At 46.5% G+C, this 13,662-nt stretch overlaps 1 protein-coding gene across 1 annotated transcript; it reads right to left on the reverse strand.

Moving 5' to 3' along the window:
* Positions 1-12,443: 12,443 nt before the first annotated feature.
* LOC308638312 (free fatty acid receptor 2-like) lies at positions 12,444-13,427 on the reverse strand (the record flags this gene model as incomplete). Its single annotated transcript, XM_081275653.1, has 1 exon — positions 12,444-13,427. The coding sequence occupies one exon, from the start codon at positions 13,425-13,427 to the stop codon at positions 12,444-12,446; it is 984 nt and encodes a 327-aa protein (XP_081131779.1).
* Positions 13,428-13,662: the final 235 nt, after the last annotated feature.

Here is a 13,662-nt window from a genome sequence, read left to right on the forward strand (position 1 = left end):
CTGTCCTTTGGGATTGAACCCTTACCTTGTCTCCTGAGTCCTTCTATTGCCCGCCATCAGCAATTCTCTAGAGCATAGGCAGTCTCCTGGGACCTCACTTGATTCTTGGTTTTTAACTTCCTTTAGGAAATGGTGGAGTTGCAGCTACTGCCGCCTCCTCTGGCTGTGCTCAGGGATGGGCGGTGACATCAGGATAGGCGGTGTCATCACAGAAAGCCAGTAGTTGGTTACTCTCAGGAGAGAACCTGAAAAATCTCAGCTCTTCCCCAGAACTGATCCCAGGAGTCTGCACTATTGATTCCTAAGTGGAGAACGTGGACAGTTTCCTGTTATCTGGAGAGGGATCTCCAAGGGCTGTGTAGGGTGGTGGTCAAGGGCAGGGATGGGAGGCAGATTGCCTGGTCCCAGCCTCTAGGGACCCCTCAACTGGGTGGGTATGGACGAGTCATTTAATCTCCTGTTCATTCCCCGTGAAAGGGAAATAATGTCAGAGCCTATCTTGCGGGGTTTAGTGGAGATTGGGGTTGATAGAATTAAAGCTCTAGGGACATAATCTGGGTCATAATCCGGGCCTGAGTTTGTGTTTTTATTCTAGACTCTTTGACATCCTGGTGTGATGCAGTGATTTGCTTTCATTTACTTGCTCCTCTTCTCATCTCGGCCAGTTTTTATTCCCACCCCATGGCTCAGCTATAGACCATGGGACCACTTGCCTTGAGCCTCAGACCTGATCGCCACTTGGAATAGGTTGACTAGTCCCTATGTCCTCCGCTGTGGTTCCAGAGCAAGAGAGAGGTGAGCCCGCCCCCCTGCCTTCTCTCTCCCCATGTACCCTGCCCTGCTTCTCCTCTCCTGAACCCTTGAGCCATTCCTCTGTGGTCATGCAATGTCTTGTGATGTGCATCTGCAGCCACGTCGACCTTGTTTCTGTTTGGAGATCTGTGCCTTTGTGATAGTGCTTGCTTGGAGTGACTTACCCTGACTCTTTGTGGCTGACCTGGTTTTCTGTTGCTCCAGTAAAAACTCTTTTACGGAGTCTAACAATTAAGAAATGCACACATGAATATATTTTCAGGTTTAGCCAACAGATCATTTTTATTTGCTTTCTCATACCCTCTTGGCCCAGAAACAGGGAGGAAGAAGCCACTTGCATATCAAAATGACACTGTAAACTCTCTTGGGCCTTTTACAGTTTGATCATTTAAAGTGGTTTTTTTTTTTACTTTTCCACCATATAATTTATTTATTTTATTTTCTCTAACATTTTTTTTCTTGGTGCATTACAGTTGTACATATTTATGGGATTTGTTGTTATATATTCACACATGCACACAATACACAACATAACAATATAATTAGGCCAATATCACTCCCCATCACTTTCCCCTCCCCACTCCCTCCCACCCCTGGTCCCTTTCCTCTACTGACCTCCCTTTGAGTTCATGAGATCTGTCCCCACCTTTCTTTTCCTTTTTCCTCTCTAGCTTTTGCATAGGAGAGAAAACAGAAGGCCTTTAACCTTCTGAGTTTGACTTATTTCTCTTAATATAATGGGCTCTAGTTCCATCCATTTTCCTGAAAATGTCATAATTTCATTTTTATTTATGGCTGTATAAAACTCCATTGTGTATATATAGCACATTTTCTTTATCCAGCCATCCACTGGTGGACACCTAGGCTGGTTCTGGAGTTTGCCTATTGGGAACTGTGCTGGTAAACATGGGTGTGCAGGATCCCTGCAGTGAGGTGCCTTTAATTCTTCAGGGTAGATGCCAGGAGTGGCAGAGCTGGGTCACATGGGGGTCCCATGTATAGTCTTTTGAGAAGCCTTCACACTGATTTCCATAGTGGTTGTGCTAACTTACAGTTGTACCAACAGTGTAAACGTGTCCTTTTCTCCACGTCCTGTCCAGCATTTGTTAGTATTTGAATTCTTGACGGCTGCCATTCTGATGCTTGGGATGGAGTCTCAGTGTAGTTTTACTTGCGTTTCCCTCATTGCTAATGATGTTGAACATTTCTTTTATGTATTTGTGGACCATTTGTATTTCTTCTTTTGAGAAGTGTCTGTTTAATTCATTGGCCCCTTTATTAATTGGGTTATTTGTTTTTTTTGGTATAAAGTTTTTCTCTATATATTCTAGATATTAATTCTCTATCGGAATAGTAGCTAGCAAAATTTTTTTCCCATTCTGTGGGTTCTGTCTTCACATTCCAATTGTTTTCTTGGCTGTGCAGAAGCTTTTTAATTTGATGCCTTCCCATTTATTAACACTTGGCATTACTTCCTGAGCTTTAGGGGGGCTATTGAGAAAGTCTCTGCCTGTGCCAATCTGCTGGAGTGCTGACCCTGTCTGAAGCGTTTCTTATTCCTGGGCAGCCCCCCAAACTCCAGGCCAGAAGGGGTCCACCCAGCATTCCTCCATGACTCCCCGTGGACCTTAACCTGCATGAGAGCCGGAGTGCTTCTGAGCACCTTGACTAATGTCTGTCATGGAGCAGGTACTCCATGGACCCAGTTGATGGTGGAAGGAATGACGGGTGAATAAGTATGCAGGCAGGTGTCCTGGACAAGGGAACACCCTTGTCTTCCTGCAGTGGGAGTCCTGGGGGGGATCTAGCATAGTTCAGAGCACAGGGAACATTTAACTCAGTGCCAAGGCCCCGTATTCACGGGCTTCTGCTCCTGCAGGACCCAGGCAGAAGCATCAGCAGGCTTGATTTCCCTCCAGGATCCTGGCATTAAGTTTTCCCGTGTTCCTTGCCCCACAGCCATATTGTGCGACAACGTTCTTATATAGAAATGGAGACTGGTGGGTTCCCTTATGGTGGCCCAGGCCAGAGTGCTGCTGAATCCTAGGGTCAAGACGCAGATGAACAGAGCAGAACAAGTCCTGTCCCTGCGCCAGACTCCAGCCAGGAGGCGCCTGGCCAGGAGAACAAGACTGACCAAGGCCCAGTCCGGGAGTCACAGCAGGAGCTGGGCTGCCTTCTTCCTTGGAGGACACGCAGGACCGAGAGGTTCAGAAGGACTGAAGGCATAGACAGGAGGCAGGTCCAAATGGAGACCTCTGTGCCTTCTGATTCCAGCCTTCTCTGAACATACAAGGCTCCCCTCTTGCTTGGCTGAGCAGAAAAGGAATTTTGTGATTAAAGACTATTAGTTAGCCATGGGCTCCCAGGACAGCCTGAGGAGCAGGAGGGGAGGTTGTGCTTGGAAACACAGTGCTGTCTACACCCCTGGCGCAGACCCCGCAGCTTACACCTGGGATACTGCTGCTGCACACCCAGGACTTCTCCTCTGCTGCCCTGAACCTGGCTGCGCTGTCTGTCCCCTCCTCAAACAGCTTCCTGGTTTCCCAGCACAGCTTTGCAGCACGGCTCCCACTTGGAGCCACGGTTCCCACTACTCGATGGCACCTCTGTCACAGCCTGTGTCCTAGATGAGAGGGGACTCTGGGAAAGCAAGTCATCATCTACTGCTCCTACCTGGAGGAGGCACAGACTCCCAGGAAGGTTGTCCGTGGGTGCTGGGTGGAGAAATAGAGGGAGGTAAGTTCCTGAAGGAAGAGATGGAGTCCGCAGCCTTCCTAGAGCCTAGTCCACCAGCCTCAACCGGGCCATGTTCTTCCTCTGGGCGCCCTTAAGAGTGCCTCCCCCTGGGGAGGGTAGGCTTTCCTCTGCACTGCTGTCCCTGAGTGCCACATACTGTCTACTGTCTTGTGAGAGGAACTTGGTGTAACAGAAGGAACATTGGATCCAGAGTCCTTCACAGATTCTGGTGCAGGGGTGGCCACTGTCTGGATATGTCTCTGTGTGTGTGTGTGTGTGTGTGTGTGTGTGTGTGTGTGTGTGTATTTTGTTTTCCCCTTGGGTACCGGGGATTGAATTCAGGAGCACTCGGCCACTGAGCCACATCCCCAGCCCCTTTTTGGTATTTTATTTAGAGACAGGGTCTCACTGGGTTGCTTAGCACCTCGCTTTTGCCGAGGCTGGCTTTGAACTCACAATCCTCCTGCTCCACTGTCTGTCTGGCATATATTTTTGAGCAAGGCATCTCGCCTTGCTGGCTTTGGTAGACCTTACTGATTAGAAGGCATAGGAGGCTTGGTGTGGTGGCACATGCGTGTGGTCCCATTACTGGAGAGGCTGAGGCAGGAGGATGGCAGGCCTGAGGCCAGCCGCTGCAACTTAGCAACACCTGGTCTCAAAAGGAAAAAATTTAAAAGAGCTGGGGATATAGATCAGAAGTAGAGCATCTCTGGGTTCAATCTCCAGTACCAGGAAAAAGAAAAGGCATAAGAAACCAATGACGTAGGATGGTTTACGCTTGTTTTATAGTATGTGCAGAAACACTTTTAAAACTTCAGAACGCACTTCTGATATGAGTCTTTGTTCTTACCCAGGCATCTGATTTATGGGAGCAATGAGGGCAATCTCCTGCCTGCCCAGAGCTGTGTGCCGCACCCGGCCCAGGGGCTATCCTAATTCTTACATGTCAAAATGCAACAGAATCACACATTAATCTACAGATAGCCTTGAATCTGCTCTCATTTATACTACAAAATCAGAAAATATTTAAATCAAAGGTACCTATTCTCAATGATTCTCTTATTAGTGACAAGTTCTCTTTAAAAATCTTAGTATGAACTGATTCCACTTGATTCATCAGAGGGGTTTCTTCCCCAAGTTCACCATTTATAAGCTGAATAAGCAAACTCTGGGATTTATTGGCTATGAGATTGAAGCATTGAGGAAAAACAGCTTCAGAAACAGCCGTATCTGGGTGCTCAAATGCCACCACTTGTCATCTGATTTTGTGTCTCAGCGCTGCTCTCCTCTGTGGGCTTTGTTCTCATGCCAAAGATGATTTCTAGAAGCTCCAGGATTCCATTTTGTCTTTCTAAACAACCTGTGAAAAGAGAATGTTTCTTTCCTGAATATTCTAGAAAACATCCTTCATGAGTCCAAGGAAAGGGCCACGTGCCCTCCCCTGCAAGTGGGTGGGGCCAACCTTCCCCCCAGCCCCTGTCCCCCAACACCTCATGCCATATGGACACAAAGAAGAAAGAGTGATTGACTAAAGGAAAACTGGAAGGAGGGGGAGTGGGTTCCGGGCAGGCAAAACCCCAGGTCCCCAGTGACAGTGGCTTGAGGACTGTCACATCATAGGCTTTTTGAATGCCAGGGCAATTCTGTGCTCTTGACAGGGGTGACCAACTCTGCCAGATACCTTCCCACCTCAACTGGGGTAATCCCTCCACTGGTCTGTCTCTTAGTCCCCATTCAGTTTTCTTGAACTTTTACTCTTCTGACTTCACCCACCACTGGAGATGTAGGCAAAGACCTTTAGTCCCAGCTGGGTAGAGCTGACCACTTGGGTCTCCCGGCCTTTCCTTTTCTGCTCAGTATTTTAGGTAATCAGCTTCATCCTGTTCCTAAGCAGGTGGCTATTGGAGATGGGCATTCAAGGGATGTTTATTAAGGTGTGGAATAGGATGCAGAAATAAGTGTCTCTCTGCTGTCTCAGGGTCACCCGGGAGCCAAGAACCTTTCCACTTGAACTTGCTGTGGGTCAGAAGAGGAAGGTCAAGAGTTGAGTTCTTTCTCAACCCTTGGTTAAAGAGTGGAGCTCTTTCTCTTTCTCGTAGCCCTCGGAGTTTCCCCCCAAAAGTCTGTTCCCACAAATCTAATTATTCTCTTCTAAGTCTCAAACTCTGATGATTCTTCTTTTCAGACTTGTTCCACTCTCAAATTTCAGGCATCCTGTTTAATGTCTCCTCTTGACAGATTATTCTACAGGAACAATCGGCCAGCTTCCCCAGCACTCCCAGCCCTGTCCCTGGCTACTCTCCTTGTCTGGTCAGTGTTTCCTACTCAGGAGCCGGCTGGACTTGCTTAGCTTCAGCCCTACCCCATGAAACCTTCCAAAGCCCGTAGTCACATGGACATCCAAGAAGGGGGTCAGGGGTCCTGGCCCAGCCCATTGCTCTCTGCAGGCAGGGGCTCCAATGCTGTCTCCCTCTCTGACTTCATCTCCCACTGGCCTGTCCCCTGCCCCTGTGCTGTCTGCCTTCTTCTCGCCTGTTCTTTCCTGGAGCCATATAGATCTGGGGGGGGGGGGCTCCAGTTCCTTTGGAAGCCATTTGACACAGACGCATGAATACAGACAGATTCTGTTTCATCTGCCTGGTGACAGTGTCTTGTCGTGGCCACATCACATGACCCAGGACCAACAGTGGCTTCATTTTCATTCCCATGAGCCAGGAAGCCTGACCACCACCCCAGATCCTCCCTCACCATCCCAGCATCTTAATTTTCCCTTTGCTCTCTCTCTCTTCCATCTCCACTATCTTTTAGGACCAACATTTTCTAGTTTCCATTCACCATTTCTCTCTGACACATGTGCCCTTTCTTTATAAATGGTGAACTTGAGGAAGAAACCCCTCTGATGAATTGAACTGTATCCTGTTATCTTTATGCTTTTCTTGAATGTTCGGACCCATCTGGATTTGGTTCGGAGAGGCATGGTCCAGGGAGATGAACCACTTGCTTCTCTGCTCCTTGGAGCTCTAGAGAGTCCTCTGCCCCACTTCTCCCCACCACAATCCAGACATGTATGTGGCATGTGTACCAATCCACGGGGTGACTTTGAGGGTGTCAGGCCTTTCCTGGCACATTCCATGCTCCTCAGTACTTCGTGTTGCCTGAGGACCAGGGTTGGGAGGGGGCCCGAGGGAAGGCTGCCATGGTCTGCACTGATGAGCCCTTTTTCAGAAAGAGCTAGATTTATGCCATTTCTTTGCAGAGCATCTTGACAGCTTCTACTGAAACTGCACCCTCCATACCACCTAGTAAAGAGCTGTCCCACTCACATACAAAGAGACACTGGGGGATGGTCTCAGCAGGATGGTTATGCTGATGCAAATGGGAAATTAGCTAAATGTCTATCAATAGTAGAATGAAAATTATATAATTTGGTATATTAATATGATGGAATATTATAGCAGACGGAAGAAATCCATGAGATCTGTAGATATGAAAGACACAATTTGGGGTGGAAAACAGGTTGTTATAGAATGACCTGACCTATATGGTATTTATGGACAAAGATAATACCAAACAGTGTTTCTGGACTCAAGTGCAAAGTACATGTTTAAAACATGGACAGGAAGGATGCACTTACACTCCAAAATAATGTCTCTCTTAAAGAAGGTGGAAACGCAGTGAGAAAGAGGCACAATGGGGACCCCAACATTAGAAATCTGGAGGACTGTGACTAAATATCACAGTTTATTGGTTCTGCATGATAAGTACGCTTGTTTGCTATGGTTTTAGTTTCCATACTTAAATCTTTTGGTTTTGGGAGTCTTCTGGAGGTAGCGTTGCATTGAGTTGCCTGTGTGGCTCAGGCTGGCCTTGGACTTGTGATTCTTCTGTGTGAGTCTTCTGCACAGGTGTGACTACAGGTGCATGCCATGGCACCCAGCTCAAGTATAAATTCTTAAACTGGATTTTAAAAGCAATGAAGAAAGGCTGGCTGCAACTGGGATGGTTTGTGTAATGATTTATCTTTTGGTTGAAAACATCTGAAAATCAAATTGCCTTAAGCTAAGGAGGGAAAATTTGGGGTGCCCAGATCTGAAAAGCCCCAGAGTAGACCTGCTTTGGGACATAAAGTTCCTGGACATGTTTTCTCTCTGTTCCAGTTGCCTTAGCGTTGGCTTCAGGCTTCAGTAGCCTCTTAGGCTGAAAGTAGTTCCCCCAGAAGAGATAGGCTAAGTTCAAGTTCAAGTTTGAGTTCAGAGGGTTTTTTTTTTTCTCCTGATGGTTAAGCATAAAGTGCGAGTTTGGCTTTCCTTGGCCTGTACTGAGTCACATGGCCACAGGTGAACCATCACTGTAGTTAGGGGCTGACCTCTGCTGATGGTCCTGGTTCTGGGTCACACATCTACCTCTGGAGTATAAGGTGGGACGTGAATTTGGCTCTACCAAACCATAGAGGGGGAGGGAGGGATAGTGTTGCTAAAAAAGAAGGGATTCTGCCAAGAAGGTGTATCAACAAATCCTTGCCTCTGATGGCTGGCTCAGTTTTGAAAAGGGCGCCTTGTGATAAAACTCCTTATCTTCAGATCCACCACCCCATACGCTCTTTTTCACCCCCTTCTTATCACCTGCCCTGTCCCCTGTGATGAGACTTTTCAGCATCACAGAAGGGACATTGTAAACATAAGGAACCTGGAGGAGATTTCCCATAAGTCATCAATTCTCCTCTCCACTGGGGTGGGGTGTAGTCCCTGCAGGTGAACTCATCAGGATCTTGCAAGGGCTTTGTGTGAGCTGGATAGAGTCTGAAAGTGCCTGTTTGACATAATTTTGTACTTTCCAAATCATACTTGTTTAACAGAACACAAACCATAGACTTATCAAAAGATGTGTGTTTTAAGATTAATTCTGCCTATCCAGGAACATGAGAAATCCTTCCATTGATCTCCTAAGTCTAGGATCACATCATCTACAAACAGAGATATCTTGACTTCTTTTCCTATTTGCATCCCTTTAATCTCCTTTTCTTCCCTAATTGCTCTGGCTAGAATTTCAAGTGCTATATTGAATAAGAGTGCTGAGAGTTACGAATAATCTCTAGTATCACACACACAAAAAGAGATGTGAAGTACTGATGGGGGTGTGCTGTTTTGAACCCTGCTTTAGGAGAAAGATTTTACCTGGTTTAGACAAACTAAGTGACCTGACTTCACATCTAGGTCCCTATCCAGTGGACGTTCGCCCTCCCTGGCATTGACCTGAAAACCACATAGGGCCGAGGATAACCTTGCTCCTGTCAACCCTTCCCCTTTCCCCCATTAACACAATGTTCTAGGAAACAGAAGTAGTTGCATAAATTAGATCTTAGGAACTTGTAGGGTTTTACGAATCCCCCTTCCAAAGTAAAGCACACTGTCTGTTCCTAACTTTTTCCCTGACAAACTTTTAAAATCTTTTCTATGGGAAGCCACTCTGAATGACCCACACCTTCCAGTCCTGAAGCACGAGGCTCTGGCCAATCACTATATTTCGTGATGACTTGAGTGTTGTTCCAGCTCAGATAGCAAGTGGGTCTTCGGGTGTAGCATGTCACCCACAGGGCTTGAGCCACACTCACCCATTCCTTTGTAATCCTTTCCCTTCCCTCATTTGAATGGCTTCTTCCCAATAAAAGGGTTCAGCATGTGCTCCTCTCTCTCTTTCCACAGGCCCATAAGGTCAGAGGAACCATCATAGGACCCCCCAAAAAAGGTATCTCTGTCTCTTGTGTGGATATTTTGTGCAGCCTAGTTCCCCTGGAGTGACCCTGAGTGTTTTTGTCGTGAGGAACACGACAGCCTTGGACCGTGTCTTATCCCTGGTTCTCTCTCTCTCTCTCTCTCTCTCTCTCTCTCTCTCTCTCTCTCTCTCTCTCTCTGTTTTCCAGCTACCAAGAACTGAGCCGCTTTTCTCCACGACACCCTTTGGTCACCATGTTCTGCCTTACCCCAGGCCCAGAGTGATGGATTGTGGATGACCCTGGACTGAGACCTCTGAGACCATGAGCCCCAAATAGATAAACTCTTCCTTCTCTAAGTTGTTCTTGTCATGTATTTTAGTCACACTGACAACGAGCTGACAAACACATCTAGGATCTCATTAGATGAGCAATTCTCAAACATCTGAAGGCTTTTATTCTCCCTAGTGCCAGGGGTGGAACCCAGGGCTTTGTACATACTTGGCAAGTGCTCCACCACTGAGCTACGCCCCAGCCCTCAGGGCCCTTTTATACTTTAAAAAATTATTGGAATTATTTAATTGGTATACACCAAATTAAAAAATTAAGAGAGAAAAAAATTAAAACATGTATGAATTTATTGAAAAGTAATAGCAATCATAAAACCAGTACACATTAATACAAAATAACACATTTTAACAAAAATAATGATATTTTCAGAAAATTAATGAGAAGGGTGGCGTCCTTTTACATTTTTGCAGATCTCTCTAAGGGCTGACTTCTTGGAAGACAGCTGTATTTCCATGCATCCTGCATTAGTCTGTTATGCATGTGACACCATAACACACTAATCTAAAAATCTCCATTGCACATCACTCGTCAAAGAATGAGAGTGAAGAAACAAAAATTGGCATGCTAGCATCATTATGGAAATAATTTTGAGCTCCCAGACCCCTGAAAGGGTCTCCAGACCACACTCTAGAACTCCTGCACTTGACTGACACAGTTCAAAACCATCTGGCATTGATTTTTCTTTAATGTATGATATTTAAAGAGAAGAAGGAAGGAAGGAAGGGAAGGACTGACTGAGAAATCCCGGCATATTACAATGTCTAAACGAACACAGCAAATACTCTCCAAGTTAGTGGAGAACAAGAAATGAAGCAAGAAAAGAAAACAAACAAACAAACAAACAAAACCCCTCAGTCCCCAAAGAAGGCCAGAGAGAAAAAAAAGAGAAATATTAAAACTCACGGAAAACAAAGAGCATAAGTAGATATTTCATGTTTTTTTAAATTTAAATAGGTGAGTTCACTCTGTGATAATTCATTTGACCTATATGCTTATCATTTGGCCCTGTGCAATGTACGTGTATATTTCAATATGTGTGTGTACTTCCATGAAACAGTTTAAAATAGGATGACAGAAATAATCCAAAATATATTGAAAAATTATTATTACATAAATATAAATAAACAAAATGATATAGTTAAATGACACACAGTGTCAAGTTGAAAGACCAGATTGCCAAAAAATCCAACCACTCCACGTACCATGTATAAAAGATGCATCTAAAACAAGAATATAGAATGTTACAAATAAAAGGATGGGTGAAAATGTAGCAAGTAAATAGCAACCTCAAAACACATCGGTGTGGCTCTATTAATATCAGACAAAATCAATTTTAAGGCAAAAAAATATGCTCAAAGTTTCAATTCACCAGCAAGACAGAACTACAAGGAGAAAATAGTCAAATTTACCATCTAGAAAAGCACCTCACACCCTCTCCTTGTCACTGATAGATCGAATAGACAAAAAAGTATGTAAAGGTAGCCGGGTGTGGTAGTGTGCACCTGTAATCCCAGCGGCTGGGGAGGCTGAGGTAGAAAGATCTCAAGTTCAAAGCCAGCCTCAGCAATTTAGCAAGGCCCTAAGCAACTCAGCAAGACCCTGTCTCTAAATAAGATATTTTTTAAAAGGGCTGGGGAAGTGGCTCAGTGGTTAAGCACCCCTGGGTTCAATCCCTGGTAACCAAAACACCACCAACAAAAAAGTATGTAAAGATTATAAAGCTTTGAACATCACAAATTGACAAATTCAATCTGAGGTGTATAAAACCCAGACGGAACCCATTGATTGTAGAATCTGTCTTCTTTTCAAAACTGATTATTTTTCTGGGATTAAAAGGAATACTCAACCAATTTCCAAGAACTGGACCCATTTCAATAATATTCTCTGACCACAGGGCGACGTAGTTAGAAATGAAAGGAGAGCCCGGGGTAAAAACCCACATGCCTAAAAACAAAAAAACATTTCTAAACTCAACAGCCAAAGAAAAACGTCCTTTGGAAATTAGAACTGACACAGACCTCAAACTAATAAAAATTCTACAAATCAAAATCTGTTCTAAGCTGTTCTTACAGGGAAATCTATGAACTTAAACACTTACATTAGGATCTGTTAGGAAGAGAGAGTGAAGTTAATGAAACCCCCAACTTAAAAAAGAAAAAAAAAACTGAAGCAACTAAAAAAGATCTAAGAAAGCACAAGGAAAAATAAATAGGAATAAAGATTAATGAGATAGACAACAAAGAGAATGCTGGAAAGGGTCTTGACTTTCTAAAGAATATAAATGACAGATCTCTGGCAAGATGGATTAGGGAAAAAAGAAGAAGAAAACATAAAAGGAAAGCACTTGGCAAAGAACCCTGACCTGGGCTTCTTCACACCAAGAGTCCCCGCAGGTCACTTTTTCTTGCTCTTGCTGCGGCAGACCTGCTGTGGTTGGGGTGCTGGTGGGGAACCTCCAGGTGTCCACCTTGCATTGAAGACTTGCCCATGCTGAGATGTGCACCCAGCCTGTGGATCCCCTTTTCTGGATCAGGGCCACGGTCAGAGATAAGAGCTCTGCAGTAGGTGAGTAAATGCCACGACCTTCTAGATACTGAGTGGTGAAGATAAGGAATCCAAGATTCTGATGTCCCAGGATGCAAGGGCTTGTGGCTTACTGTAGGAAATGTCACCAACCCCACGGAAGGAAATGAAAACACTCACTCATTGGGTGAGTTGGGGTTGAGGTGCCTGTGACTCTCTTTGGCTGTTCAGAGGGGCGCAGGAGAACTCACCCAGTTCTGACTCAATGTCTCCCTTTTGGAACCCCCTCCCGCAAAGGCGACACCATCTATTCTCCGGTGAAGCTGTCGTTGACCATGCCTGCACTCGCCTTTCCTTTCTTTGCGGCCGCCTCCCTGGCTTTTCTCCACTCGGCCGACAGGGAAGCCCCCCAGGTCTGCAGCCTCCGCAGTTCCCTATCAAAGGCCCTGCGCGCGGCTGAGGAGGAGAAGTAGAAAATCAAGGGGTCGATGCAGGCGTTCAGAGCGCTGAAGAGCACGGCGCACGCGCGCCAATTCTGGCTGCTCTTCTGGAAGAACCCCACCACGTGCGACACATTGTAGGGCCCGAAACAGACCAGGAAATTGAAGAGGGTCACAGCGGCCAGCCCCACGGCTCTCCAGCGCTTCTTGGTCCCCACTTGGGGTCTGGAGAGCATGATGTGCACAAAGCGCCAGTAGCAGAAGGTGGTGACGGCCATGGGGATGAAGAAGAGGACCAGGCACAGCTCCAGGCGCACGGGCAGCACCACGTCCAGCTGCTCTTTGGTGAAGTTCTCGTAGCAGACCGGGAGGCTCTCGGCATCACTCACGTTGTGGGTTGGCAGGTATTGGACAATGATCACAATGCTGCAGTGTCCGAAGGACAAGATGCCGGAGATGAGGGCGGCGATCACGCCGTACAGGGGCCGGCGGGACAGCTTGTACTGCACCGGGAAGGCCACGCTGCGGTAGCGCTCGATGCTGATGCCCGCCAGGAGCCACGTGCTGCAGTAGATGCCGCTGTAGAAGCCGTAGGCCGTGAGGGCACAGAGGGCATTCCCTAGGGGCCACAGGAAGTCGTAGGCTGCCTCAATCATCTTGAAGGGCAGCAGCAGCAGGAGCAGGAGGTCCGCCACTGTCAGGCTGAGCAGCAGGATGTGCACGGGCGCAGGATGCGGCTGGCGGACCCGCCCCACGAAGGCGCGCAGGGCCAGGAGGTTGGCGGGGAGACCAAAGAAAAAAGATATGCAGTAAATGAAGAGAAGTCCCACGCTTCGGGGCTCTGGGGCCATCCTTCCTGAAAAGACGGAAAGATAGGATGGCTCCTGATGGGATCAGTCCCAAACCAAGGCGAATCCATTATCAACTTCCTTGCAGTAGTCAGACCCCGCAGCCCAGAGAAATTAAGACCAACCCTTCCAATGACATTTGTTCTGCTCGCTCTGGGTGGTGGAGAAAGAAGGCCACGCTGCTTCCCCATCAAGTTACTTCTTTAGCACCTTCCTCCTCTCTATCCCACTCCCCACC

Source organism: Spermophilus citellus (assembly GCF_964194105.1).
Source record: "Spermophilus citellus genome assembly, chromosome: 18".
In the NCBI taxonomy this organism is placed as follows: domain Eukaryota; kingdom Metazoa; phylum Chordata; class Mammalia; order Rodentia; family Sciuridae; genus Spermophilus; species Spermophilus citellus.